Below are 25,503 nucleotides of genomic sequence, written 5' to 3'. Positions count from 1 at the left end.
TAGAATCCGATCGACCGTTAAATACTGCGGAGTCCGAGTTCGGCAAACTCACAGTATGTATGTATGTACGTGGGTTCGTATTGGGGGAATCAGTGTGGAAACAAGGAAGGGGACGAGGGGGATGAGCACTGTGGCACCCGAATTGTTTCCGCGTTTAATTTCGGCGCTGGTTTGTTGGTTCTTCGCGTTTGTTCATTAGCTTTCCCTACAATTGTCGCACCTTCTCCGTCTTGTTCTCACCTACGGCCCCGCGTTCTCTCTCTCGGCTTCTGCTGTCGGAGCATAGCTTTGCGAACGGCGCTCTCTCTAGCTTTGAGTGTAGGCATCAGATGCTTTTTATAATTTTTGCATTTGAAAGCTTCATAGTTCCTGTACGTCACGATGGAATGAAAAAAAAGAAGCTCTTCCTCTGAAAAAGAACTAAACAAAAAACATTTTCTCTTTAAGTATTTATTTTATTTTATTTAGTACTTTAAAACAATTGAATGGCCTAAATCTATTAGAAAAAGTCAGTTGGTCCAACGCCTTGATACAGATTTGGTTGGGAAGTGTAAATGGCTGCTCATCTCTCCAAACATTATAAATAAAATGAAAAAGGTGATAAAAAAAACCTATATTTTTGGTGCAAAAGCATAATTTTATTGAATTTTTTGGGTATGATAAATATATGTTAATATGTAACGTAATTAAATTTGAAAATCGTCATTGAACCTTGCTCTGTTATATAGAGCACTACTGGAAGCCCCGTCATGTTTATGTAAAGTAAAGCAGCCACGTCTATACAATACAAAAATTCCTAATGTAATCGGTAAGGCAATAAGTGTAAAAACTAGCAGACCGATCCAGAAAATACTACTGCCAGTTGTATTTCCACTTAAGCGATCCGTCGCTACCTGTAAAACCTCCACGTCTTTCAATTCAGAGGGTGTCTCACACCGTACATTTTTGGCCAGAAGTGGAGTTGTTGTATTTATTTGTGGCAGAAGGATGCTGATTAAATAATCGTTCGACTCTTCGCAGTTCCATGGATTAAATCGCAGATCAAGTACGGCAAGTTTGTCCCAACGTACAAGTAATGACCTTGATATTGCTGTCAGGTTGCAATTATTTAAGTAGATCTATTTTCATTAAAAGAAAAAGTTATTATTATTTTATGTATAAAACGTTGTTACTTGATTTTTGTAATTTACTTTTTCCAATGGGGGATAGTTCATATATTGTCCATCAGTAAGGTTCTTTGCAAAGGCGAGCTCATCGATTTCTACTAGAAACTTGTTGTCAGACAAGATTAGTTCGGTAAGGTCTGAAAATAATTGAAGAAACATAAAAATAAATACGTTAACTATAAATTTCAGTTTGTAACATCAATATTAATTTGGTCGGTCCGTGTGCCCGTCTGATGATGAGCGACTGCTTAGTTCTCAGAGACTATAGAAGCTAGAGCATCTTATATTTTTATTAATTTTTAGACTTACTCTGCAATCCACTCATAGCACCAGCTCCTATATGGTGCAGCTTTGGCATGTAAGACATACTGAGATACTTCAAGTTAGTCATCACAGGAAATATGCTAAAATGATAGTTTAGATTAAATAAAATAAAATAACATAAGGTTGCGCTTTAAGGCAGAGAGATCCGTTGATCATATCTTACTTATCGCCTTGAAGGTCTTCAATTGGGTTTTCATTCAAGACAAGACTGGCTAAGTTCTTTGCAAATGTTAAAGCTTTTGGCAGTTCATGGAACAAGTTTCCAGCTGCTATAAAAGTCTCAAGATCTCGTGGCCCATGTAGAATTGTTTGTGGCAATGTTGCTAATTCCATATATGAAATATCTAATGTCTGTAAGAAAAAAATAAATTCAAAGATATTGTATAAATAAAATGAAATCAAACAAATATAAATCTAGAGGAATAGCTTTAACATACCTTCAATGATCCCAAGCCTGAAATTGCCACTTCTGAGAGCCCATCTAATAATTGAAAATTATTTGAACACAGAATAAGCTCTTCTAGGTTTGGAATATGCTCAAACAAATCTGCGTCCAAAAAATGCAGGTCATTGTGTCCCAAATTGAGCGATTTCAAATTAACTAATGCCTTATAGTCCGTTGTTGTATAGGGTCCTCTAAAAACATCTGGCAGCAAAACCTTTGAAGTTAATTTGTTATGCGACAAATCCAGGCTTGTCAAGTCAGATAAATTTTGAAAGGCGCCAATGGCTATTGAATCTATCTGGTTATTGCCAAAGTACAAATGTTTTACAGCATATGTTTGCAAAATTGGGATTTTGCTAATATTGTTGTGATTTAGCTTGATAGTTTCTAGGGCAAAGTCTCCGTCGATCAAGAAATCCCATTCTTCCTTGGAAAGCCAACTGCTCAAGTTGCTCGTGCAGTCGATTAAATTGTTCGGTTGATCGCATGTGCATTTTGTACACAGATCACTTTTTAAGGGTGCAGCAGCATTCTGGAATCAGTATAAATTAATTAAAACTTGTATTAATCAATGCGATAAACGGATGAACTTATATACAAATTAATCACAAACACTGAGGAACATAAATTAAGACTTTGATTAAATTAAATCTAAACCAAAAATTACAATTTACTCTCTCTCTCTCTCTTTAACAATCTCACGAGACAACCTTAACATCGTTATAAACAATAACAACAACACAAAATAAGTAACAGCAGATCTCAACGGCTGCCATACCAATTGGGGATCGCGATATTCGCGATCATAGATATTCAGATTACACTTTTAAATGACAAATCCTTCACACACAGTATGAACATCGGCCGATGATCAGGAATATATGTATGTACAGAACATATGTACATATGTATGTACATTTACATATGTACATATACTTTATAGCGTCAAACGGCATCCATCTGTGAGTCTCGCGCATCACTTCGAACATAAATCGAATATACTTAGCACCAAACTCTTCGATTACCGGGACTAAAACCTTCAGCCATAATTTTTTCGTTAATGACGCAGCCAGTTTAATTTCTGTTGTATTAATGATGAATCGGAAGGTCTATACAAAAGCACCCGAAGAGAGCTTTTTATTCCTTGCTTTTAATTGAAACTTTTAACTCAAATTTAGAGTTTTACACAGAGTCCTCGAACACTTTAATTTAAATATATGTAAATTAACAAACAAAACGTAGGTACATTTTTTTTTAGGCGTATTAAATCTCTTAGGTGCTGGATAAAATAAAAAATGTATCACAATAACATATGTATACCTTTGTAAGTGTATCAGTGTCTGCATGAGTATTTGCAATTGTTAAAAAAATGTAATAACATGTAAAAATGATAATATTATTTCTTTTAAATATCATTTTTGAAATGATTTTGTTAATTGGCTGAAAACAGAAAAACTAAATAAGAAATGGCTCTTTACAGTGCAATGAAAAGTATATGACTAACCAGCACAGTTCGAATCGAACATTTTATCTATTTCAAACTATCTTATCTTCTTCTGGGCATTGAAAGCACTGATTACGATATCTCGATGAAATTATTTGTCTAACCCATGATAAGAATCCCAAAAGCTTTCCCAAACTTGTATATAGGACTTCTAAAGTGTTTGTACTCATACTTACTCAATTATGAAAGAAAATTTATATGACATCCAAAGTTTCGAAATCCCGTCAGACTTTTGAAAATTTGAGCCCGATTTGAAATCATTTTTAGAATAGCCTCACAAAGTACAAGCCTCCAATTAAGGCCCAACGAATGGATATTTAAAACTTTAACGCCATAAAAAAGGGTCTACAGCGAAAAGGATTTAGCGGTGCTATAAATGAAATAAATGGATACTTTAAACTAAATATATCATTAATTAATGTAGCAGGTATGTTGAAGAATATCTTACATAAGTTGAACAATTAAATCGCTTAATATAATAAATATGTTTATATGAGCAACAAGTGGGGGAAGTAGTAGGTGGAAGACTAGTAGTCAGTCACTGCTATGTCTTAATCTTAATCTTAAAATACTCGTGACTTTTATTGATAAATTTAATTCGTTTTAAAGTAACATAGCCAAATTAGACTTGAGTGATGATTCGATTAAAATTACATTTTTAAAGCTGAGAGTCCTAACCAGCTGGTAATATTAAACAGAAGATCAAAATCGAGGAAAATGATTTAAGATTTGCAGCATATTTACAGTATATTTTGAAAATGAAAAGGTATATTTCCGAGCGTCTGTCGGTATATTTTATCGATAATTCCGCGGTCACACCTGTTCTTAGCCAAATTATACAATGAGCATAAGTTTAAAAGTTTTATTTCCAAAACAATCTTTAATAAGGCATTTTGTTACCAACAATTGGAAGGGGTATGTGCAATACGTTATTTTTCAATGACTTTAATTTACGAGTTTATATAATACAACTTTACAGCGATGCAGGAAAGTATGAAAAGATATTTGAGCCCGGCAAGGTTTCCAAGGAGCGGACTGTTCCGGAAAGGATACCAAAGCCACAATACTACTACGAAAATATGCCACCTGGAAGCACATTAGGGACCCCAGAAATTAAAAATACTGATCAAATAAAAGCAATGCGTCTCAGCGGACAACTGGCGGCTAAAATATTACAGGAATGTGGCAGTTTGGCAATTGTTGGGAAGTCCACCGATGAAATAGACGCATATGCACACGAGCTTATTATTAAATCAAATGCATACCCATCGCCACTTAGGTATGCAGGGTTTCCAAAGTCCATCTGCACATCAATCAATAATGTAGCATGCCATGGAATCCCAGATGACCGCCAATTAATTGATGGAGATATTATAAATATTGATGTTACAGTTTACCTCAATGGTTACCATGGAGACTGTTCAGAAACATTTCTAGTTGGCAATGTGGATGAAAAAGGCCGCTACCTGGTCGAGGCCACAAGATCCTGCCTAGATATGTGCATTTCGCTTTGTGGTCCAGGCGTCTCTTTTAATAAAATCGGGCAGTTTATACAACAATACTGTGAAGAAAAAAAACTAGAATCAATAGTTGCTTTTATTGGACATGGGATTGGTAGTTATTTCCACGGGCCGCCAGAAATTTATCATTACCGTATGCACAATTTTTAAATATTATTCGTATGTTAATCTAAAATCATTAATTTTTAGATAATACCATTGGTGGCAAAATGCGTCCTGGTATGACATTCACCATTGAACCCATTCTAACTCTTGGTGAATCGGACGTAGCTTTGCTGGAAGATGGATGGACTGCAATCAGTCTGGATGGAGCACGAAGCGCACAATTTGAACACACCATACTTATCACCGACACAGGAGCAGAAATACTTACAAAGGTCCATAAATAAATTGATAAACACATGTACATATTTTCGTTTTTTAAATTTATATATTTGCTTATTTAGTTCATAAATATGTAAATATAAGTGAAATTAAATTTTGTAGCTTGGGCCTTTATAAACCTTGGATATTGTGTGTTATGTGCAGTTGATTATGGATGCAATTTCGTCGGCGGAAAAAACCTAGCCGCATATAGCATTTGACTTTTGTACTGGTTTTTGAATTGGAAGGAACAATTTAAATTCGGGCGGCAATTCATCTTCTGAATAGAGACGATCAGAAAAGTACACGCGTCGGATACGACAATTTGCATGGATTTGGACGCGAAGAGTTTCTACGTAGTTTGTGCCATACGCGCGACGCGTAAAGTCAGATAGGTTAAATTGAATTTGATTCCATCCCTCATCCAGACGCATGGGCATCGTGCAAATAAATGGCTTCACACGAGTGGTCGATTGGTAATTGCTCGCTCGGAACCGGCGACGAACATTTTTGTCATCCAGGACCTTAAAATCATACGTGAATTATATCATAGGATTAGCTAAATCAAAAATATTACCTGCACTTCGAATGTGAAGTATTTCTTCATGTTCTTTATAATCATTACAAGAAATGGCAACTTTATACCGAGCGTCTTCTTTGGATCCGCTGGACATGTTATAAAAGTGGTGCTCACATTGGTACCAACTATTTCCAGAACTAGACTCTGTATGTCATTGTCGGTTATACGTTTTATATGTCCATTGCGCACTTTCTTGTCCCAAAGCTGAAGCGGCTTGGATCCAATGCTGTAGAGAATTGATAAAAATCCAGATTGAAAGGTATTTTTAAACATTCTGCGACTGAATTGACAGAGCTGTTTCCCAATATACTGCTTTTTAAATTTAGTATATGACCAGTAAGTGCTGGCCAAAAAATTTAGCACAGCCGAAACTCGTACAAGCTACGAACATGAATACAAAACTATTCTAAATTTTTACGTCAATAAATTTGTTTGGAAGGATTGTTGCCATTAGCAATGGGGGACAAACAGGGTTGACATAGCTGTTATGTTTTACAAAATATCAGTTTGACGTCTATGCGATAGTAATACTAGTGACAACAATTCACGTTATTGTAGTCATTTCACGTGCTCTGATGATCATTAGATGGTTATCGACCAGTATTCTGGTGCGCTGAATTTGTTGTCAACAAAAAGACCAAAGTAGACAAATATATATATTATCTGTCGACAGGTTCGCCCCACAAGCCAGACGAATATCATAGTGGATTTTTCTAGCTAGTCGTGACTAGACTTGAGTACTAGACTTTTTTGAGTTTATATTCTGAGTACTTGTCATTACTTTAGTATATTTTTGTTTTTAGTAAATGGTAACACTTTCTAAGCAAAAATGTGATTTTAAAGAAAAATATAAATAACACAAAAGTAATATTTGTTTGAATATTGTTTGAATTGTTTGAATAATGTGTTACCATTACATTGCTTAAAAAACGAATAATGATGAGGGTATTAGTCAAACGAGAATTGGGGCTAATCACCCAGTTGCTGGCTCCGCTTAATGTACAATCGACTCGAGTAAGTTTATTGTGTGTTATGTAATTTAGAACATATTAAAACTCTTTAAATTTGCAGTATACGACCAAATCTACTTCAACATGTGATGCCACGTCTTCTGGCCATTCAATATTACCAGCATCTCAGTTGAAAGATATTTGTATGCCTGTTAGTAAAGCCAATGTGATAGTTCCGGCTGCAAATGTAACATTACCCGATTATAATACTTCTTGGTTACCGAGTCCATACGATGACACTGGGAAAACAATCAGTCAATACAAAAAACTTTCAAAATTTCGGCTTACATGTAAGTTTTCTCGTAAAACGGAAAATTAAACGAGCTGCTTGTTTATTGTTACATTTCAGCTCTGGTTGTTATTACCACAATGGGTGGATATGCGATGGCACCTGCTGCGTTCGATCCTAGTTCCTTTGCTATGTGCACCTTGGGGACAGGATTGATTTCAGCTGCAGCAAATGCAATAAATCAATATCATGAAGTTCCTTTCGATTCCCAAATGTCGAGAACCAAAAACCGTTTGCTTGTTACAGGCCAAGTTACTCCACTTAAAGCGGTTACCTTTGCCGCTGTGTCCGCTTCAACTGGACTGTGTATGTTGTATTTCGGTGTTAATGGTCTAACAGCGGCGCTAGGAGCTGGAAATCTTTTCCTTTACACATCTATATATACACCAATGAAGCGAATAAGTATAGTCAACACGTGGATAGGATCAGTCGTCGGCGCAATTCCCCCTTTAATGGGCTGGGCCGGTTGCGCCGGCACTCTTGATTCAGGAGCAATGATACTGGCTGGAGTACTATTTGCGTGGCAGTTCCCTCATTTTAATGCTCTTTCATGGAATCTGCGACCAGATTACTCTCGCGCCGGGTATCGCATGATGGCGGTTACTAATCCGAGTCTGTGTCGTCGTACAGCGTTGACATATTCACTTGCTATTGTCGGACTTTCAGCGATGGCACCGGTTCTAGACGTTACAAACTATTGGTTTGCTTTGGAAACACTTCCTTTGAACGCGTATTTCGCATACTTGGGTAAGTAAAAACATAACCGTGGTCGTACAAGTGATAGGGCTCGATCGGATGCTTTTCTGTGTGTATCTCTCTCTTTCTTTCGCAAAAAGCAGCACCCGCCAAAATCACTTCACACGTCTCTTGTCTCTTGCCATCAAGTGAAATAATATTTCGTCTGTCGATGAAACAAGAGAGATTACCAGTAATTTTCATTAAACCTCCATTTGATTAAACCTCCATTTAACACAAAAAATCTAATCCATTTTTTCATATTTTCTTACAGCTTATAAATTTTATAAAAAATCGGATAGCAAAAGCTCGAGAAGCCTTTTTAGATTTTCGCTACTGCACTTGCCAGCCCTGATGCTATTATTTTTGGCTAATAAAAAGAAATGGTTTTTCAACAAGTCTGTGGAAGAGGAAACAACAAGAGATTCAAACGTTATGGTATTGAAGCCGTCAAAAACAGCAACAAGTCTTGGAAATGTTTTACCTGTCGCTGTTGCTGAAGGACCTAGATAATTTTACAGAACTTCTGTATTATAGACATTGTAAAAACTTAATTTATAATTAAATATAATTTAAACTAGTCCTTTAATATTTAAAAACTAACTTGTATTATGGGCACTTCTGGGAATAAGCGTACAACTTGGGTGGAGCACTACGATTTTAGGAAAATGCATTAACATTTTTTCAACGTCTGCTATCCAGATTTTTTTGTTTGATATTTAATCGCTACAGCGAAATTGGTTGGTCGCAGAGATGAGTCCGCATTGACCAGATACTTCAGTTTTGTGTTGAATATTATAAAAAGTTACTGAAAGTTGTTTGACGAACGAACACTAGAATTAGATTGAGATTTATCCATCCAGATTTATGTGGTCGCTTACACTCCCGGTGGAACGGTCAAAAAATGTCACAGATGTGAAACACTGAATAACACTGGCACCATTCAGCATCAAAAAACAAAAAAGTGCATAAAATAACGATTTGTACGGAAAATAACAATTTTGCTAATTGTCTTTACTGTCGTTCTATATCAGCACAGTTTTTGAAAAAGGTTTTTAGTCAAAATTTAATGAATTCGAGTAGGCTAGCAGTACTTCCTCACATATTGTTTTGTTTTAGAAATTAGTTGATCCTATTCCACTGTTCCAAATTGTATCGTACTTTGGGAAGGTAACTTGGCTGTGATATTAGTGTTTTGATGGCTTGGACACAACAAAAGATGCAAAAGTATTTCCTACTTCAAAGGTGTTATTTTACAGTCAAAGCTAAAAACAAATAAACTAAATGGAATCCCAAAATAATAAAATGGCTGTCACGGAGGAAGCTTTTCCATCAGTAAGTAACATACATAGTATGCTTTATTAGGTGTTAACTTTTGGATGCGAACAAAGATAATAGTTAACTGCGCATTTTCCTAGTGTTGTTCTTTTGGTCAAAACACTTTGCTTGGGTTCAGCAAAAGCTCTTGAAATGAATATTTCCAGTAATTTTGAATAGATATTAGTTTTTTAAGTTGGTTTGTGCTTGCACTTCTTGGCGAGAAGGTAAAATTTAAAAAATGTTTGTTATATATGTACGTACATATGTATGTACATATGTTTATTTTGTTTGTATTTGTATTTTGATAATAGTCTGTAGGTTGTATGTACATATGTACATAATTTTACCACAAGGTTGATTAGAGTATGGTACATAGATAGCAATATTTAGGAATTTTGTGCTCTGAACCAATCTGAGCGAAAGCTCACTTCGCTGGCGTAGCATCCATCCTTAACTTACTTGATATGCAACTTTACTAAAATACAATTATTAACAGACTCGCAAAGAATGTGGAAAGAGAGGACGGAAGCCTGGAAGAAAAACATCGTCCGAGAAAATAGACATAAAGGCAAAACTTGGTAAGATAAATGTTAATTAATTCGAATAATTCGTCTACACCTTCACAACTATTTTTTTTAGAACGTAGCAGGCAAAGTGCAAGGGAATGCCGTGCCCGCAAAAAACTACGCTATCAGTACCTTGAGGAGTTAGTTGCAGATCGTGAAAAAGCAGTCGTTGCACTGCGAGCTGAACTGGAACGCGTTGGTATATATATTACAATGTCTAGTTAAACTTATTTATTGGGTCTTTTTTGCTTACAGTACATACTATGGAGTAGACAATTAAATGAAAATCTCTCTGCAACCAACACAGACCAGTTACTGAAAGAAATCGGAATTATTAAACAAGAATAAGTCATGTAACTCTATAACTATTCCTATAAAAAGTTTAAGTTTAACAGTTCTCTCATTGTACCCTTTGGTAATGTTTTGTCAAATTGGTCATATTTTTGTATATCGTTAAAGAAAGCAGCTCTTACGACATGAGCTTCGGTAAATATGCACATCTAAACAGCACAGGAAATAAGAATTAAAAAAAATCATGTAAACTATATGCATCTACATACGTACCTGTAAGCAAAATAAATTATAAAAAGAAAAACGAGAGGAAACGCTGAAGTTGCCGCGAATCTACTTTCATATTTTGCATCTTCCGTTCCAGAGCCATCTGTGAGTTAAGCCATCAGGTGGATTGGGCACAGCTGTGTGATAGTCAGAAAATATTTGAAACCGAGCCGCAATCACACGGTGGAACGACCTCACCAGTGTGCTCAGTGCTCATAATTTCTAGAATATTCTAAAAGTCTACGGAATCAGAAGGGCACCTACCAGTGCGTGGAGTGTGTGAAGTAATTTAAGCATAAAGCCAGTCTCATCGGACACAGCCGTACACACACGGAAACCGTACACGGAATGCTCCAATCCATTTAAGCAGAAAGCCCAATAAACTAAACATATACATATTTATAAACAAATATGCACATGCATATGTATATTGAATAAATATTATTCGCATTAATTATAGCTTGTATTTATGTACGTAAATGTGGTATATTGATTTACAAATATAATTCAAAGTCTATTCTATTGCTGGAATAAAAGTTAGATTTTTCGCCACATTTTCTAGCATATACTCCACTTTTGAAATATTTTTCTTTAGACCATTTTAACATTTTCTCTGTGGTAAAAGGGCCTTGAATTTCATCGGTGTTTTGGGTCCACTTAAACTCCCACATAACTTCAGACGAATTGGTCACAGTTTGATCTGATGTGGTACGCGCTTTCACACGCTGAGACTCTTTCACATCGAAATCATCAGCATACATGTCGACCTCACCATCAACTGCAGCTTTGCTCGTACCAGGCAAATCTGTGAGCTTTAACTCAATGCTTTTCGTAGTTTCCTCATATATATTCATGTTGCCAGTTTTCAAAAGTACTTCATTTGCAAGCTCAGTTAGCTTCAAAATATCTTTCGTTCTCGGATCAACAATACCAGCTTTCTTTTGTCTTATTTTTTCTAAAGTTGATACCGCTGGTCGTTGATTTCCCAATCTTTTCAAAGCTTGCTGAACACTTTCCCCCTCTTTTAAATATTCCAACATTTGTCTTAGAGTCGATGCCAAGTTGAAGGGATTCTCCGGGGCTGCCATAGAATTATCCGACGAATTTAAGCCCTGCTCGTCATTTTTTGAGTCACCTTTTTCTATCTATTAAATAAAATGATTGACATATTAACAAATAATTCATTTAATAATGTAATCGTCCATACCTTAACCCAATCGATGTTATCCAACCAATTATCTTTTATTTCCGCCTCATTATTCCAATGGTAGTGGCCATCTTTATCAAAATGACCTTCCTCCAACTCCTCTCGCATATTAAAAGGTGTCACCTTTACATTGTCTTCTACTTTAGGGATTCCATCTTCGCCTCCTTCAATGTCACTATCATTCATATATTCACTGCAAGATAAGAGGTTGTAAAATATAAAAAAACAATAATATTTACATTTTATTCCTACCGTTCGTAGTGGTCAGAATCTTCTTCATCCGAATCAAGAGTATGTTTTTTACTCGTTCTTTCATTATCGCTATGTAAACGTTTTCTCCGTGTTGCCATTATGTGTTTTAAAAAACCAATTATTTATAAGTTCTGTTTATACAAATAAAATGTGACCGCATGCAGAAAATAATAATTCGAATTCCGAATGATTGTTGAATTGGAACGGAGAGAATGAATAGATTCTGTGGCGGTTCAAATCACTTACTGTACGGTTTATGGATGTTTCTCAAATTGTAAACATATTTTGAAAATGCCGTTGGTTCTGTTCTCGACTTATGCATTTAAATTTGTCATCTAATTTTTGTCTGTGTTTCTCAAGTTATCTGTGAACTGCGTTAATGTGTGTGAAAGGGGGCTCAGCTGCACCGTCGAACAAACAAAGTCGAACTTTCCTGTGAAATAGTGTAGTACAAAGAACAGGAGAACGAATCGAACAAGTTAATGAAAATGTGCGTGAGGGCATGTCTCAATTGTGTGACTCTCAATCCCAAGAGGTACGAAATGAACAGAGACACTTGCTTGTTATATTTTTATGAAGATGAATTTATTATTTCATTATTATTTTATAAATGAAAAATGGGAGTTGTCAAACGAGCGATGCGAATTTGAAGGACTTGCCCCCTAGCGAATATGTATATATTCGAGATGTGCTCGCTGGAAAAGGGCTCTGATTATATTATTGTTCTTAGTTCTATGTTCCAGAAGAATGCTAACTCAAAAAAGTTATGTTAAGCTGGAGTAGCTATCGAATTGACACCATATCTATCGATATTATTTTTGTTTATATTCAGAAAAGGCGCGTATTATTTTACTATTTTTGTTTAAAAGTTTTCCTTGAAATGAGTGACAACGGACCTGCTTTGCGCAAGCCATGGTATGGAATCTTGTAAATGAATTCAAGCATACTAATATTCTATTTTTAGGGTTGAGAAATATCGTCCATATTCATTAGATGAACTAATATCTCACGACGAAATCATTTCAACAAGTAAGTTTATGAGTATAGCAGAGATAAACAAAATAAATGATTGATATAATTTTAGTTAGTCGCTTTATAAGCCAAAAGCAGCTTCCTCACCTACTTTTCTATGGGCCACCTGGCACTGGCAAAACTAGCACAATATTGGCATGTGCCCGGCAACTTTACTCGCCGGCGCTGTTCAAGTCCATGGTACTAGAGCTCAATGCCTCCGATGATCGTGGTATAGGAATCGTACGTGGCCAAATTCTTAACTTTGCATCTACCCGAACAATTTTCTGCGATACTTTCAAACTAATTATATTGGATGAGGCGGACGCCATGACCAACGACGCCCAAAATGCTTTGCGACGTATCATTGAAAAGTACACAGACAACGTTCGTTTTTGTATAATCTGCAATTATCTAAGCAAAATAATCCCAGCCCTACAATCGCGTTGCACTCGTTTTCGCTTTGCGCCGCTGTCTCCTGATAAAATGATACCTAGGCTGGAACAAATTGTTCAGTCGGAAGAGTAAGTTTTACATTTAAAAAAAAAAAACAAATGTTTATAATGCATTATACTTGCAATAGGATACAGATTACTGAGAATGGGAAAAAGGCACTGTTAACTCTTTCGAAAGGCGATATGCGAAAAGTTCTGAACGTTTTACAGAGCACTGCTATGGCATTTGATGTAGTGAACGAGGATAATGTTTACATGTGTGTTGGATATCCCCTACGACAAGATATTGAAAACATACTGAAGGCCTTGCTTTCCGGTCAAAGTTTTGAGGATTCATTTCAAAGTATGTATAAATATTTAAATGTATGTTAAATATACAAATGAACATAAAAGCATATACTTCTTCACGCAGATGTGGACGGTGCCAAGTGCGGTAGAGGACTAGCTCTCGAAGACATTATTACGGAGTTGCATTTAATTGTGATGAGACGTAAGTTTTGAAAATATATAATGTTTGCTTTTGCTTTGATTAATTATATTCTTTGTAAAACAGTTGAATTTCCGGTTTCGATTATGAATACATTGATTGTCAAGCTTGCACACATCGAAGAACGTTTAGCAAAGGGATGCACTGATGTTGCAAATACGGCAGCGTTGGTTTCCGCTTTTTTTATATGCAGGGACATGGTTTCATTGCATAAGGAATCAACATGAAAGGTTACATCATACAATTGCATATGTTTTTATACAAATAAAATGTTTTCATTCAATCCTATTACATCTTTACACAATTGTTTTTATTCGAATAGTTTAAAATTCGCATGTCCCACCAGTAAACCTTTTTAAATTCTTAAAGCTACCTTAATACTCACCAAAAATTCGCTTATCAGATCATTACATCAGCAACAGATGCTTCTTGAACACGTGATGAAACAATGCCTAGCAAGGACGGCAGGTTCAAAATAGGCAGAACGAAAGATCCGGAGACCAACACGAACGGGCACACTGCCAGCTGATCAAAGCAACGCGTTGGTATCAAATCCAGGTGATGACTAGCTGATATTTTGCAATAAAACGAGCCACGCCAGAGCCTCAGAACCAGTCCATTCCGGGACTGCCACGGGTCTATAGTCTTACTTATATTATCAGCTGTCACGTCAAGTGGTCAAACTAATTTCTGTGAACCCAAGCGTGGAAACCATATTTAGTTCAAAGTGCCGGCACAGAACATGTAGTACATGGATGGTTTTCGGGGAGTCCGAAAAAACTAGCATATTTATAAGAAACAAATTACTGAACGCCTTTTCTGCTTGATTGTGTATAATCCGATATCGATAGCAGACACACAGTGTGAAAAGGCAAATATTTAGACCGTTCTACCGCTTGCAATGCGTAAGAACGTCCAAGTCTACGTCAGAGAATTGCCCATATGTGGAATACATTTAAATTTGCTTTATGCTGAATTTTTGCTAATCAGAACCCGGAGTACCCCTATTAGAACAGTTGGTCATCTCCAAAAAACATTTCGATTATAACATCCCAATTACTTCATACGATAATATTAACATCAATAAAAACAGATGTTCCCTATTATGTGGAATAATTGAATTAAAAGTTTTACCACCAGTCACCACTAAGTTAATGGACAATAAGTTGTGTTGGCTTGCAATAAATATCTGTTCAGCGTTCTAAAATAGTGCATTGGGAAACTTGATTGTTCAGTAAATAGCTGTAATCCAGCATAATCTGCCAGCATGACGACCAAGCATATGTATTCTACGACAAATTTATCTGATCTTCAATTGAAAGAACAAGGAAACTGTTTATTTGCAGCTCGCAAATACGACGACGCAATTAATTGTTATTCGAAAGCTATTGTAAGTATACTTACATACATATGTACATATGTCCTTACATATGTCTGTCCATACATAAATCAGTATAATTCGGCCCCAGACTTAGCGCATAAGCTTATGCGATTGAAGTGTTCGAACAAATAAAGAAATACATAACTAGTTTAATCTTTATTGGGAATATGTACATACACACATGTCAGTCCGGTGCGCAAAGACATTCTTATAAGAACTTTTACATACCTACATACATTTGTATGCATGTAGTCGTCAGTACGTAAACCTTTTTGAATGGTCCAATAAGTTAAGTATCGGTAACCTTAACTTTCGTCTCCTCGCAGAAGGTTTTCTGATTGTAAAACCTTTGTGAAACATACTCTGCTATTGCGGAAGCTGTTTTAATGGCTTTCCCAATCTTTCTAATCGCAAACAACGTCTTGTGTTTATTAATGTGTTGTCAGATATCGTTTATGTTTCATCAGGAGTGCCATTTAATTTATAAATGACCTACCTCAAGTGACAGCATATTATTACATACTTCGATAATGTACGCTGATGATGTTAAAATCTGTCTGCCCTACTGTGGTACTTGCACACACTCCTTAAACTGGACCTAAATAAATTACTAATGTTGTTTTTATTTGCTGATCGCTTAGATCCCAAATACTAATAAGAACTAGGACACAAAATTTGTATACGCAGACTGCTGGGATGCATTACAAATTATAATTCTAGCTACAGCTGCAATTTTTTGAATTCGTGCAGGATATTAAATAATGGATTTCATTTTTTTTTTAAGATAAAAAACCCTACAAATGCTACTTTCTTCACAAATCGTGCGCTCTGCAATCTTAAGCTAAAACGATGGGAGCTGTGCTGTCAAGATTGTCGACGAGCTTTGGATATCGACGCAAACTTGCTAAAAGGGCACTTTTTTTTGGGGCAAGGCCTTATCGAGATAGACAGCTATGACGAAGCAATAAAGCATCTGCAACGCGGTTAGTAGTAATTAATTAATCAGTTATATTTCTACAAAAATCATTTATTTTTTAGCTTATGATTTGTCAAAGGAACAAAGACAAAACTTTGGTGATGATATAACATTGCAATTGAGACTTGCACGCAAAAAACGCTGGAATGTCTTGGAAGAAAAACGAATTCAAGAAGAGATTGAACTTCAAAGTTATTTAAACCGGTATGGATTAAACTTTAAAACTTTCCCAAAGTATTGAGATAGTATTCACTTGGTTGATCTCCAAAATATAGATTATTCTTTAAAAAACATTTTTTATTACATAATTATTTTTCAGATTAATTAAGGATGACATGGAGAATCGTTTATCCAATTTAAAACTAAACGAAAACTTGCAGGAAGAGCAGCTAAAAGAGAAGCAACAAGAAATTGAACAAGAGTGTGTAAGTAACAGATAATTCTAGCTACTGGTCTTCATTAGTACACATGTTTAGGGTCTTATTTTTTTCGGATTATGATTGCCTCCGCCATATATCCCTTCATTTTATTAAATAACTAATACTAATACTAATATAGTCTTTCACATTTGTTGTTACAGAAATAGATTTATTAAATAAAATACTTAACAAATTTTTATTATTTCAGGATGATCATATAAAAGAGCTCAACAACATCTACTCCAAAGTTGATGAACGTCGAAGGGTATGTCACGTAGCGAATTTAGTATACATTTTAGTAAATGCTTTAAACTTTTTTACACAAAATTACGCTGTCAATCGATAAGGAACGTGAGAAGTGTTCCCACTTTTATACCCGGTACTAAGTGTGTATAGAAACATGGCCAATCATCTACTTAATCTAAGGCTAAGGCTAAATACTAGGGAAACTCTGCGCTATCAATTTTTATAGAAAAGATATATAGAGCTTAAAAAAAAGTATGTTGAAAAAAATGACAAAGCTACAAGAAATTGATTTTCTTTGGTAGGCTGAATATTTTCCAGCCCGCCCTCGTGAGTAGTGACCGGTTTAAACACATCTCACAACGTTCCTCCTTGTTTTAAATAGGGGTTTCCACGGCTTTTCACCCTGTTTGCTCATTGCCTACCACCAAAAAGATGTTGTTTTTAATGAAAAGTTGAAAAAACATTTTAACTCACATACATATGTACATTTATCATTTTTTTTACTTTTCCTGATTTTTTGAAAAATTCAAAAATAAAAAAAATATGTATCAGACAATTTCTAGTGTAATTTTACGGAAATTAATCAAATAACTCTTAATTATTAGCGCATGCATTCTCAATGCAATAAAAAACTCTTTTTTTAGTTAAAGTTGTTCTGTCACAACTGGCATAAGAGTAACATAACACAGCTGATTCTTCTTTCAGTTTTAGTTTCAGATAGGACTGGTCTTCAACCACAACAAGACTCCACGATTGAGAACTTTTCTAATTCCATCTTGATTTATTTGTTTTTTTCTTGTTTTTCAGAAACGTGATGTTCCAGATTTTCTATGTGGGAAAATAAGTTTTGAAATACTAACGGATCCTGTGATAACTCCATCGGGGATTACATACGAGCGTAAAGACATTGAAGAGCATTTGCAGCGAGTTGGACACTTTGATCCTGTTACACGAGTAAAACTGACTCAGGATCAGTTAATACCAAATTTTTCAATGAAAGAAGTTGTCGACTCTTTTATTACTGAGAACGAATGGTCATTAGATTATTGATTATTAATGTAATAGCTAATACTTATAAATGTGTCAAGATATTGAATTTTTTATTCAGATAATAAAAAACCGATAACTACCTGTTGTGCTTTTATTTTCCTTGTTCGTACCAATTAACCACAAATTTAAAATGCATACGGAAACGTTCCTCCACTTGCACTTCCCAATTAGCAACAGTTTGGTTGTGGAATTGGACCAACTCTACCTTTGCGTCCCTGTTTAATGCATACAGCATCTCAAGTATCTTGGATTCAAGCGATGTCAAAGGCTTGAAATATATCGTTGGTGCTTGCAATAATAGCTATTGATCTTGGTCCTTCTAATTCTAGTTCGTTATTGTAGTTTCCAACTCCACACTTGTTGCATCTTCTCGATTAACATTTGTCCTAGGTAAGTCTTTCACAGCTTAAGCATTGGCGCAATCTTTGAATGTACTGGTGTATCTATGTACCATGCAGTGGAACACCATTAATTATTCCATAAGACTACATAATTCCTCGGTGTAAATGCACCTATATTAATTTTTATCAAATCTTCAGTTTTCAGCAGAGTTTCAAGTGATAAAAACTTTAGTAAAGCTAGGAGAAAGCGAAACAATTTATTTTATACCGGCACGCATCACACTATTTCTCCTTTCGTACCATTTATCGATACTACCCGAGCTAGTATTTTTGTGTGTGAGTACCACAGAATTAATAGTATTTATAGTGTGTCCATTGCGTGAAATGGGCATTGCAAAATCACATCATCTTCACAGTTTATTTTATTTTTAATAGTAATTTTTGTTTAATTTGGCACAAGGTTGGCCATGTTGTATAAAAAGGCTAATTCATAATGCTTAGTATTATTATTCTAATTCTTTGAAGGTATGCTGAGGTTCAAATTGTTGAACACCCCTTTTGTGTTCTTATATTACTGTTTCAAATTAAAGAAGCCTGCTTACACATGCAAACATGACATATGTATTTATGTAGTTTGTAAATTTAAAAACAAACGACAATTGTTTTGTCTAAAAGATCAAATTTGTCATTTTGGTTTTAGAAATCATGGACTCTCTTACAATCGACAGCGAAGAGGCTGCTCGGATTATGTGCTTACAACAACTAATTGAAAAAAATATAGAGATTGGTAAGTACTTATACATTGAATGTTGAATGTAATTATGTTTATTTAATTAATGAACTCAATTTGTTTAATCAGAGCAACAGATTGAAAATAACAATTTCGACGCTTCAATATTGGCCATAGAAACTATTATTAAACAATCAAACGAAATATCAAAGGGACAGAAAGAACGTCGTACAAATCCCACGGAGCTTGTACTAGACACTGAGTTGCTAAGGCGCAATCATGAAGTGGTTGGAAAGGCTATACAATATAACACAAACTTCACAGATCAAATGGTCCTCACAGCTATTGTAAGTAGAAAAGCATTCCAAATTATATGATGGACACAAAATAACCTGTAATTTGTATAAGACTAATTTAGTTTTTAAAGACAACGATGAAAATTGGGACTCTCTTTGCACAGAAGTTATTAAATATGGAATGCCGCTATACACGAATGACAGCATGATTGCTTTCATTGATGTTGCACCGAAACTTCACATTCAAAAGAACCGTGCTCAACGCAAACGAAAAACTTTGGTAAGTGCATATGTACATACATACATACATACATATGTATGTATTTACGTACGTACATATGTATGTATGTACGTTTGATCGTCAAAGTAGTATTTGTCAGGAGTTTAAGTCTGTTCAATACCTAAATCGGACCATTAACTCATATGTACATTTACATATGTAGATGTATTTGGCCTAACAAGACCTAACAATTGCGATAATTAATCTTGGATTTTTGCAGGTTGAAGAAAAGCGACCAAAAAAAAGTGACAAGCTGCTGCGCAAGGAGGAGGGCTCAGCATCGGTCAGCAATACGTTGAAACAAATCCGACAAATCTACAGATCTGGTAACGACCAGCCCATACCGTATTTCAAATTAATTTGTCACCCTACAAATTTTATGGACTCTGTTCAGAATTCATTGAATGTTTCATTCCTTGTTCAAGAAAATATGGTTTACATTGAGCCAGGAAATGATAATTTACCACAGATTCGGTGCGTTGCAAACCCCAGAACATTATCTACAAACGGGTCTTCTGCTCAGGCAATTTGTGCCATTGATGTCGACTTTTGTCAGGTATGGTAGCAAAGAGTGCGAACGAAATTTTAAAATTAATTTTAATTATTTCACAGAAAATGGTAAAGCATTACAACATTCAAGAACCAATGCTGAAAAGACTGGAAAAAAACGATTGTGTGTCATAACAAATCAACACACATGGATCTCATTTCAAAAACAATATATGTATATTTTTTGACACCGAATGAGATTGGAAATGAAAGATTAATAATAATAGCACAACTCAACAAAATGAAACTTTTTATTTATAGATAATTAGATGGATGATTGATTTTGGGCTTTACATTTTTATAAAGAATCTTTTTTTCTGTGCAAGAACTTTACTTTTAATTATTTTTGAAATAAAATAGTGTATTTGTATATATTTTATGGGGTCGGAAACGTTTCCTTCTGTGCGTTGCATACATTCACTAGTAGCTTTGTAGCTCTGACTTGGGTGCCCGACATTGTAACGAACTGTTATTGTCCGTCAAAATCAGCGAGGCTAGCTGGCGGACGTTTTGTCGCTGTCTGTACTGTTCGCGTAAGTTGGACACTCGCTTTTGCTCGCGCACTTGGGCTGTCAGTTCTGCTGTCGCTGGGCTCTTCTTATACCCTTGCCCGCTTCGATGCCAAGCAACAGCGGAACCCACTCTGTTCTTAGGGGACCTGGCTGGTTTCGTGATCTCATGACCCTACATGGACATGCGCTGGAGCACTGCCGGCCGTCTCGGTGGCTCCCCGGATTGGTCCATTAGTTCGGTACACGCCGTACGGCCGTACCCGCGAGCTCTTCTTCTTGAGTCCTCCGTTATCCCACGCCTGGCTCCCGCACTGTCGAATTCGCCGCCGCCTCAACTTCAACCATTAAACCCTTCCACTTATCCTCAATCTTCGAGGGAAAGCTGAAGAGATATAATGGATAAAATAAGCTCCAAGAGAAATGAATTTAGACGCCACTTTTGTTGCAAAAGTCAGTTTTGGGGTCCCGGTCATACTTTTGATAAAAAAAAACCCTCAGGTGCAACTTAGATGGGCAATTATTAGTTCCTTTAATAGTTTCGTTACGGATTTCATTAAAACCAGATGTACATACATATGTACATAAGATACTTAAGTTATGTGAGAAAATATTTGCTACCTCTAAGTGTCGCTCTATCACCCTGGGTCACACTTTGATTTGCTTTCGGCCAGCATGTTGCAGAATTGGTTCAGGAGGTAAAAACGTAAATATCAGAATTTGGCCTAGTTCGGTTCCTTATCTGACATCCTTGGCCCCACAGCAACAATTTATAAAAAAAATCAAGTCGTTGCAGCCAGGGGTAAAGCTAGGGCGAAAGCTTTATAAATTTTGCATTTCGAAATTGGGACTGAGTCCGAGCTTAAGAGTTGTGACGCGCACGAAAACGACTCACAACGTTCCTCTTCTTTATACCATGTATTCTAATTAAACTCACGCCTGGGTTTTTGACATTACAAGTGGATATTTCTTTAATGGGCATTGAATGAACTTAAATGAAATCTATATATTTCACTTTATTAAATGAAAGTAAAACATTTTCGAAATTGCGTGTAACAGTGTTCTTACTCATCTTCTTACATTTTTACATTGGCTCACCACACATAAGTAAATAATTAGATAACTGTTCGAGTTTTCTTCGAGTTTTCTTCGACAAAAAAATTATTTTGTAAGCATATATAAGAATGGTTTTTAATTAAGCCAAGGAGGAGTATGCATGTATGTATTTAATGTACTAATACTAATGTATACAAATGGAATATACTATTGCTTACTTACTTAGTAAAACTTTTGGTGATCTGCAATGTGTTTCTGTTTTTAGAAAAGCCGTTATAACGATAAACGAGTTGGAACATTTTAAACCCTTGTGTCATTTTCTGAAATGCAATGAATATTTATGAACCTTCGGATTGTCCAAATTTCATTCTAAAGTCAAATGATTATAAATATTTACATATCTAATAGCATCGAAAATCGACCTTATAATGCATCATTCGAAAAAGCCTATTTTTCTAGCTCGAAATCCAACCAGTTTCAGTTTCGTAAATAAATTAAATAATAATTCTCACCGAAGACCTCATGCTTACGTTCGTTTTAAAAGTACATTTATTCTTTTGTCGGGTATGTGTAGAATTTCGGGCGGCAACGATTTTTGGTGTTCATATGTGTACATACACATGTATGCAATTATTTACATCCACATGCATCTTTTTGTGTGCAATGCCTATGTGTACGCATGTATATGTACATACATAGATACATATTTGTTCATACATAAATATAAATGGGTAGGCAAGGCCCGACAATCGTTCGTTTGGTTTCAACTGGTGGGTGCGGGTGGTGGGAGGCAACATGATGGCTACTATGGTACTATGAGCTAAGCCCTGTATGTTTAAATGGCTTTTGTTTGAATTCAACCGCTTGAGTTGCGATGAATCTTATATTGAAGCTGATGGCTTTGTTTTCACCACTTCGTTCTAAAACCATTTATACAAAATTTCAGTTCGGATTTGCGTAGCACGCGGCGATTACGGTGGTTTTAAGGGAAAGGCTTGAGATCAAATGGATAATGGAAATAAAATTAGAATAAAGTGAAGCAAAAAATAAAAATAATTTGCATATTTATAAATATTCGTACGTAATTAAAAACAAAAACATTTGTTCATCGTTTAAAACTTAAATTATGTTATTCATATGTTGAATTTCTAAAGGATCATATCGGCTCCATCCCATCCAAAGTTTTGTTCATATGTTATCAGAACATTAAAAAAAGCTTAACCTAGAGTATTTGAATTTCGGCTACTATTATTAAACCCGATACTCAAAGCGTAGAGCGATTTTTTTTGTGTGGTTGTGTGTAACACCCAGAAGGAAGTGCTTCCGACCCCGTAACGTACATATATATTCTTGATTACTAACCACTACCGCCCGGAGAAGTCTGTGGCATCCACAATATTGAAGGTACAGGATTATATATATTAACCATAAGCACCATAAGCCGAGCCAATTCAGGCGTGACTTTCCGTCTATCCGTCGATCATCCGTCTTGAGGAGCGCCTAGATCTCAAAGACTATAAGAGCTAGAGCAACCAGATTTTGCATATGTATTCCAAAACTTCAACCCGCCCCTCTTCCACCAACGCAAAAATCTAACAACTGTGGCATCCACAATTTTAAAGATGCAAGAAAACAAGAAACGCAGTTCCGTAGAGAATGTCTATAGATATCAGATTCCCGACTAAGAATCAAATTGGATAATTTTTATAGCCAGAATGGCGAAATGAATCTGCAGTGGATATCTCCTACCCACTCCAGATCCAAATCAACATGCTTATTCTCTCTCTCGCTCGCACACTCAGCCTCATGAAGTGTGCGGCTGTGGCGGAGAAGAACGAGCTTAAAGGGCGTGTTGGTTTTATAAGTGATGTGGATGTAGATGACAGATGTATCCAAAAAAGTAAAATGTAAAACACATACATACTTGACGACATATTTTCTTCGAAAATAAGTTTACGACTTACCGATTGGAAAATTTAAAACAAATTATATTCTCTCTACTCGCTTTCAATTCAGTTTTTTTCAGAAATACAAAATGAAGTATCTATTTGTTATATGCAGGTAAGCAATAAGTAAAACGTATAATTTTATCCTACTATTTTTGTAAAATGTTTTAACGCACAAGAAAATCCCTGAAAATGCTCGTTACAGCTTTCCCTTTTTCCCGCGTCTTACGTTTTCAAGCGAAACTCTTAAGTTTCTTTTAATTTTTCGATGTGCGTTATTTGCTCGTGTACTGTTGATAGCAGACTTCCTTTTTATTTGCGTACAAATTTGTTGTCTCGCTGATTCAGATGGACAAAAACAGACAGGAAAACGCAAGTGGAGAAAGTAGTGTTCGAGGGTAGACAAGGAAAAAGGATATTTTTGTATGCAATGCATACAATGCATGCAATCAAGATCCAAATCATATGTAAATCTTATAAAAGGCATGGACTTTAAGAAATACAATTAGTTATAATTTCAACCCACAAACGTCTAGACTTTTCTTGTCATGAAAGCAAATTTTAAATGCGGAATAAACATTAATATATATACTTTAAAGATTGGTTTCATTTTTTCAGTATTTGTATTGTCGGTGCATATATCGCTGGCACTGATTGCTTACAGACGAAAATATCCACCATAGAACGAATAAAGGCAAGTAATTGAATAAAGCAAGAATAGTAGCCATAAATATAAAGCGAGCGGTAGAAAGGTCAACATGAAACGGACTTTCAAAACTAGTTTCAAAACAACTATTTAATTATTATTTACTACTTTTTTTTGACTTATTTTACTACTTTATTTACCATCAATTCAAATCCCATTAAAGGCAGTTAGATAAATCTTAAGATTGCAAATAAAAAAGAAGAGGAACGTTGTAAGACTAACTGGTACTGGTAACTGGTAAAAGGTACTGGTAACAGTGCGAACGACTGTCCCATTAGACGTCAGAGAAAGGCCCATATGTACATATGCACGAGTATATACTGACAGAGTACGGGGTATAAAAGGACCCGATGCGTCTCACAGCGTTCCACCTCGTTTTCTCTACATTTAAGAGCGTCTTCGTCTTGTTTTCGTGCATATATGTATGTATATGTATGCATACATATATATATATACATATATACATTGCATACTTATGTATGCATTCTATTACAATTTAAAATATCTTTCACATTTTAGAAACATCAAGAATGGTTGAAAAGGCATTGTAAACCAAAGTCCTACAAAATCCAACCAAACCGGACACAATTTTCCGAGCTTTCCAACTTGTGGCGCCAAAAAAAAGGGAACAAAAAATTACAATATATACAAAATGAAACGACATCTAAACATTCCAATATAACAAATCTAGTTATGCTAAAGCCGTTGGAAATATTAAGCAACGAAAGTCATTACGAAATCTTATCGTCTAAACTTGCGAATACAACAAAATCATCAACATTTCATCCTGTAAAAGTAATAGAAGAGAGTACTATAGATCCAATAGAATCCACTACAAACATTGTAAACCTAGCCATTACTCAAAAAAGTCAATCAGTTTTGCAAACATTGCGGATAGGAAAAGATTGGAAATCAAAGTCCGTACATATCCACGATGGGATAATTGGAGTAACTGGAGTGAATGTTCACGAAGTTGTGGTGGAGGTGTGATGCATCAAACACGAAAGTGCATAGGACGGTAAGCTTAAATGACGACCCCATAAAACATATACATTCTTGATCAGCATCAACAGCCGGACCGCCCCTTTCCGCCCCAACCAAGAACGAAAATGTGGGACGTGTCCGAACGCGTCTCACAGCGTTCCTCCTCATTTAATCGTATCCACTTAATACTTAATATTTCCACTTTCGTTTCAGAAAATCGTTGACAGGAACTCAATTTATAA

General features: G+C 35.7%; 9 protein-coding genes and 1 long non-coding RNA gene across 16 annotated transcripts; 7 read left to right on the top strand and 3 right to left on the bottom strand.

Annotated features, from left to right (window-relative positions):
* Positions 1–643: 643 nt before the first annotated feature.
* LOC117901760 (leucine-rich repeat-containing protein 15) lies at positions 644–3,412 on the bottom strand. The gene is made up of 6 exons (XM_034812648.1): positions 3,256–3,412; positions 1,928–2,467; positions 1,654–1,841; positions 1,476–1,570; positions 1,191–1,303; positions 644–1,118 (listed from the first exon to the last, which is right to left on the bottom strand). The coding sequence occupies exons 1-6, from the start codon at positions 3,349–3,351 to the stop codon at positions 687–689; spliced, it is 1,464 nt and encodes a 487-aa protein (XP_034668539.1). The 5' UTR covers positions 3,352–3,412; the 3' UTR covers positions 644–686.
* An 818-nt stretch (positions 3,413–4,230) lies between these two features.
* On the top strand, positions 4,231–5,466 carry LOC117901453 (methionine aminopeptidase 1D, chloroplastic/mitochondrial). Its single transcript, XM_034812202.1, has 3 exons — positions 4,231–4,354; positions 4,419–5,092; positions 5,149–5,466. Exons 1-3 carry the CDS (start codon positions 4,281–4,283, stop codon positions 5,346–5,348), a joined length of 948 nt encoding a protein of 315 aa, XP_034668093.1. The 5' UTR covers positions 4,231–4,280; the 3' UTR covers positions 5,349–5,466.
* LOC117901454 (cilia- and flagella-associated protein 20) lies at positions 5,397–6,397 on the bottom strand. Of its 3 annotated transcripts, XM_034812204.1 has the most exons (3): positions 6,321–6,397; positions 5,900–6,128; positions 5,398–5,846 (listed from the first exon to the last, which is right to left on the bottom strand). In XM_034812204.1, exons 2-3 carry the CDS (start codon positions 5,942–5,944, stop codon positions 5,523–5,525), a joined length of 369 nt encoding a protein of 122 aa, XP_034668095.1. In that variant the 5' UTR covers positions 5,945–6,128; positions 6,321–6,397; the 3' UTR covers positions 5,398–5,522. The 3 variants fall into 3 exon arrangements, with proteins under 3 accessions (XP_034668094.1, XP_034668095.1, XP_034668096.1); XM_034812203.1 differs by lacking the exon at positions 6,321–6,397 and having other exon boundaries at positions 5,397–5,846; positions 5,900–6,175; XM_034812205.1 differs by having other exon boundaries at positions 5,735–5,818; positions 5,901–6,389.
* A 338-nt stretch (positions 6,398–6,735) lies between these two features.
* LOC117901749 (protoheme IX farnesyltransferase, mitochondrial) lies at positions 6,736–8,527 on the top strand. The gene is made up of 4 exons (XM_034812635.1): positions 6,736–6,916; positions 6,974–7,202; positions 7,262–7,948; positions 8,211–8,527. The coding sequence occupies exons 1-4, from the start codon at positions 6,839–6,841 to the stop codon at positions 8,447–8,449; spliced, it is 1,233 nt and encodes a 410-aa protein (XP_034668526.1). The 5' UTR covers positions 6,736–6,838; the 3' UTR covers positions 8,450–8,527.
* A 606-nt stretch (positions 8,528–9,133) lies between these two features.
* On the top strand, positions 9,134–22,082 carry LOC117902312 (REPTOR-binding partner). Of its 2 annotated transcripts, XM_034813597.1 has the most exons (5): positions 9,134–9,271; positions 9,753–9,834; positions 9,896–10,017; positions 10,078–10,202; positions 22,072–22,082. In XM_034813597.1, the coding sequence occupies exons 1-4, from the start codon at positions 9,221–9,223 to the stop codon at positions 10,168–10,170; spliced, it is 348 nt and encodes a 115-aa protein (XP_034669488.1). In that variant the 5' UTR covers positions 9,134–9,220; the 3' UTR covers positions 10,171–10,202; positions 22,072–22,082. The 2 variants fall into 2 exon arrangements, with proteins under 2 accessions (XP_034669488.1, XP_034669489.1); XM_034813598.1 differs by lacking the exon at positions 22,072–22,082 and having other exon boundaries at positions 9,191–9,273; positions 9,755–9,834; positions 9,896–10,021; positions 10,078–10,208.
* LOC117902309 (CD2 antigen cytoplasmic tail-binding protein 2 homolog) lies at positions 10,831–11,996 on the bottom strand. Its single transcript, XM_034813590.1, has 3 exons — positions 11,840–11,996; positions 11,588–11,780; positions 10,831–11,525 (listed from the first exon to the last, which is right to left on the bottom strand). The coding sequence occupies exons 1-3, from the start codon at positions 11,935–11,937 to the stop codon at positions 10,875–10,877; spliced, it is 942 nt and encodes a 313-aa protein (XP_034669481.1). The 5' UTR covers positions 11,938–11,996; the 3' UTR covers positions 10,831–10,874.
* Positions 12,665–14,053, top strand: LOC117902308 (replication factor C subunit 5). The gene is made up of 6 exons (XM_034813589.1): positions 12,665–12,754; positions 12,804–12,868; positions 12,924–13,374; positions 13,434–13,648; positions 13,718–13,795; positions 13,859–14,053. Exons 1-6 carry the CDS (start codon positions 12,720–12,722, stop codon positions 14,017–14,019), a joined length of 1,005 nt encoding a protein of 334 aa, XP_034669480.1. The 5' UTR covers positions 12,665–12,719; the 3' UTR covers positions 14,020–14,053.
* Positions 14,825–17,943, top strand: LOC117902311 (E3 ubiquitin-protein ligase CHIP). Of its 3 annotated transcripts, XM_034813595.1 has the most exons (7): positions 14,825–14,860; positions 15,035–15,182; positions 15,958–16,156; positions 16,212–16,353; positions 16,469–16,574; positions 16,777–16,833; positions 17,622–17,943. In XM_034813595.1, exons 2-7 carry the CDS (start codon positions 15,060–15,062, stop codon positions 17,862–17,864), a joined length of 870 nt encoding a protein of 289 aa, XP_034669486.1. In that variant the 5' UTR covers positions 14,825–14,860; positions 15,035–15,059; the 3' UTR covers positions 17,865–17,943. The 3 variants fall into 3 exon arrangements, with proteins under 3 accessions (XP_034669486.1, XP_034669487.1, XP_034669485.1); XM_034813594.1 differs by lacking the exon at positions 14,825–14,860 and having other exon boundaries at positions 14,916–15,182; XM_034813596.1 differs by lacking the exons at positions 14,825–14,860; positions 16,469–16,574; positions 17,622–17,943 and having other exon boundaries at positions 14,907–15,182; positions 16,777–16,804.
* On the top strand, positions 18,844–20,282 carry LOC117902310. 2 transcript variants are annotated; one of them, XM_034813592.1, is made up of 5 exons: positions 18,844–18,992; positions 19,065–19,282; positions 19,344–19,511; positions 19,732–20,067; positions 20,124–20,282. In XM_034813592.1, exons 1-5 carry the CDS (start codon positions 18,911–18,913, stop codon positions 20,193–20,195), a joined length of 876 nt encoding a protein of 291 aa, XP_034669483.1. In that variant the 5' UTR covers positions 18,844–18,910; the 3' UTR covers positions 20,196–20,282. The 2 variants fall into 2 exon arrangements, with proteins under 2 accessions (XP_034669483.1, XP_034669484.1); XM_034813593.1 differs by lacking the exon at positions 18,844–18,992 and having other exon boundaries at positions 19,148–19,282; positions 19,354–19,511.
* A 312-nt stretch (positions 22,083–22,394) lies between the features above and the next one.
* Positions 22,395–24,264, top strand: LOC117902313. The gene is made up of 3 exons (XR_004649389.1): positions 22,395–22,435; positions 23,652–23,686; positions 24,190–24,264. It is a non-coding gene; the product is annotated as an uncharacterized LOC117902313 (long non-coding RNA).
* The last annotated feature ends 1,239 nt before the right edge of the window (positions 24,265–25,503 follow it).

Source organism: Drosophila subobscura, chromosome U, assembly GCF_008121235.1.
Source record: "Drosophila subobscura isolate 14011-0131.10 chromosome U, UCBerk_Dsub_1.0, whole genome shotgun sequence".
Lineage (NCBI taxonomy): Eukaryota > Metazoa > Arthropoda > Insecta > Diptera > Drosophilidae > Drosophila > Drosophila subobscura.
The sequence above is the reverse complement of the archived record's forward strand: the minus strand, read 5'-3'. Positions and strand labels throughout refer to the sequence as shown.

Bases quoted from the DNA above. Each gene is read 5' to 3' on its own strand.
- LOC117901760 (XM_034812648.1), bottom strand. From the start codon at position 3,351: ATGATATTTAAAAGAAATAATATTATCATTTTTACATGTTATTACATT. The intron at 1,842-1,927 runs GTATGTTAAAGC...TTTTTCTTACAG, and splicing joins CAGGCTTGGGATCATTGAAG to ACATTAGATATTTCATATAT. The intron at 1,571-1,653 runs GTAAGATATGAT...CTATCATTTTAG, and splicing joins GAAGACCTTCAAGGCGATAA to CATATTTCCTGTGATGACTA.
- LOC117901453 (XM_034812202.1), top strand. From the start codon at position 4,281: ATGAGCATAAGTTTAAAAGTTTTATTTCCAAAACAATCTTTAATAAGG. The intron at 4,355-4,418 runs GTATGTGCAATA...ACAACTTTACAG, and splicing joins GTTACCAACAATTGGAAGGG to CGATGCAGGAAAGTATGAAA. The intron at 5,093-5,148 runs GTATGCACAATT...ATTAATTTTTAG, and splicing joins GCCAGAAATTTATCATTACC to ATAATACCATTGGTGGCAAA.
- LOC117901454 (XM_034812203.1), bottom strand. From the start codon at position 6,175: ATGTTTAAAAATACCTTTCAATCTGGATTTTTATCAATTCTCTACAGC. The intron at 5,847-5,899 runs GTAATATTTTTG...TATGATTTTAAG, and splicing joins ACTTCACATTCGAAGTGCAG to GTCCTGGATGACAAAAATGT.
- LOC117901749 (XM_034812635.1), top strand. From the start codon at position 6,839: ATGATGAGGGTATTAGTCAAACGAGAATTGGGGCTAATCACCCAGTTG. The intron at 6,917-6,973 runs GTAAGTTTATTG...TTAAATTTGCAG, and splicing joins TTAATGTACAATCGACTCGA to TATACGACCAAATCTACTTC. The intron at 7,949-8,210 runs GTAAGTAAAAAC...ATTTTCTTACAG, and splicing joins CGCGTATTTCGCATACTTGG to CTTATAAATTTTATAAAAAA.
- LOC117902312 (XM_034813597.1), top strand. From the start codon at position 9,221: ATGGAATCCCAAAATAATAAAATGGCTGTCACGGAGGAAGCTTTTCCA. The intron at 9,272-9,752 runs GTAAGTAACATA...AATTATTAACAG, and splicing joins CGGAGGAAGCTTTTCCATCA to ACTCGCAAAGAATGTGGAAA. The intron at 10,018-10,077 runs GTTGGTATATAT...TTTTGCTTACAG, and splicing joins TGCGAGCTGAACTGGAACGC to TACATACTATGGAGTAGACA.
- LOC117902309 (XM_034813590.1), bottom strand. From the start codon at position 11,937: ATGGCAACACGGAGAAAACGTTTACATAGCGATAATGAAAGAACGAGT. The intron at 11,781-11,839 runs GTAGGAATAAAA...CTTATCTTGCAG, and splicing joins GATTCTGACCACTACGAACG to TGAATATATGAATGATAGTG. The intron at 11,526-11,587 runs GTATGGACGATT...TTTATTTAATAG, and splicing joins ATAACATCGATTGGGTTAAG to ATAGAAAAAGGTGACTCAAA.
- LOC117902308 (XM_034813589.1), top strand. From the start codon at position 12,720: ATGAGTGACAACGGACCTGCTTTGCGCAAGCCATG. The intron at 13,375-13,433 runs GTAAGTTTTACA...TACTTGCAATAG, and splicing joins CAAATTGTTCAGTCGGAAGA to GATACAGATTACTGAGAATG. The intron at 13,796-13,858 runs GTAAGTTTTGAA...TTTGTAAAACAG, and splicing joins GCATTTAATTGTGATGAGAC to TTGAATTTCCGGTTTCGATT.
- LOC117902311 (XM_034813595.1), top strand. From the start codon at position 15,060: ATGACGACCAAGCATATGTATTCTACGACAAATTTATCTGATCTTCAA. The intron at 15,183-15,957 runs GTAAGTATACTT...TTTTTTTTTAAG, and splicing joins ATTGTTATTCGAAAGCTATT to ATAAAAAACCCTACAAATGC. The intron at 16,834-17,621 runs GTATGTCACGTA...CTTGTTTTTCAG, and splicing joins AAGTTGATGAACGTCGAAGG to AAACGTGATGTTCCAGATTT.
- LOC117902310 (XM_034813592.1), top strand. From the start codon at position 18,911: ATGGACTCTCTTACAATCGACAGCGAAGAGGCTGCTCGGATTATGTGC. The intron at 18,993-19,064 runs GTAAGTACTTAT...TTGTTTAATCAG, and splicing joins TGAAAAAAATATAGAGATTG to AGCAACAGATTGAAAATAAC. The intron at 19,283-19,343 runs GTAAGTAGAAAA...AATTTGTATAAG, and splicing joins AAATGGTCCTCACAGCTATT to ACTAATTTAGTTTTTAAAGA.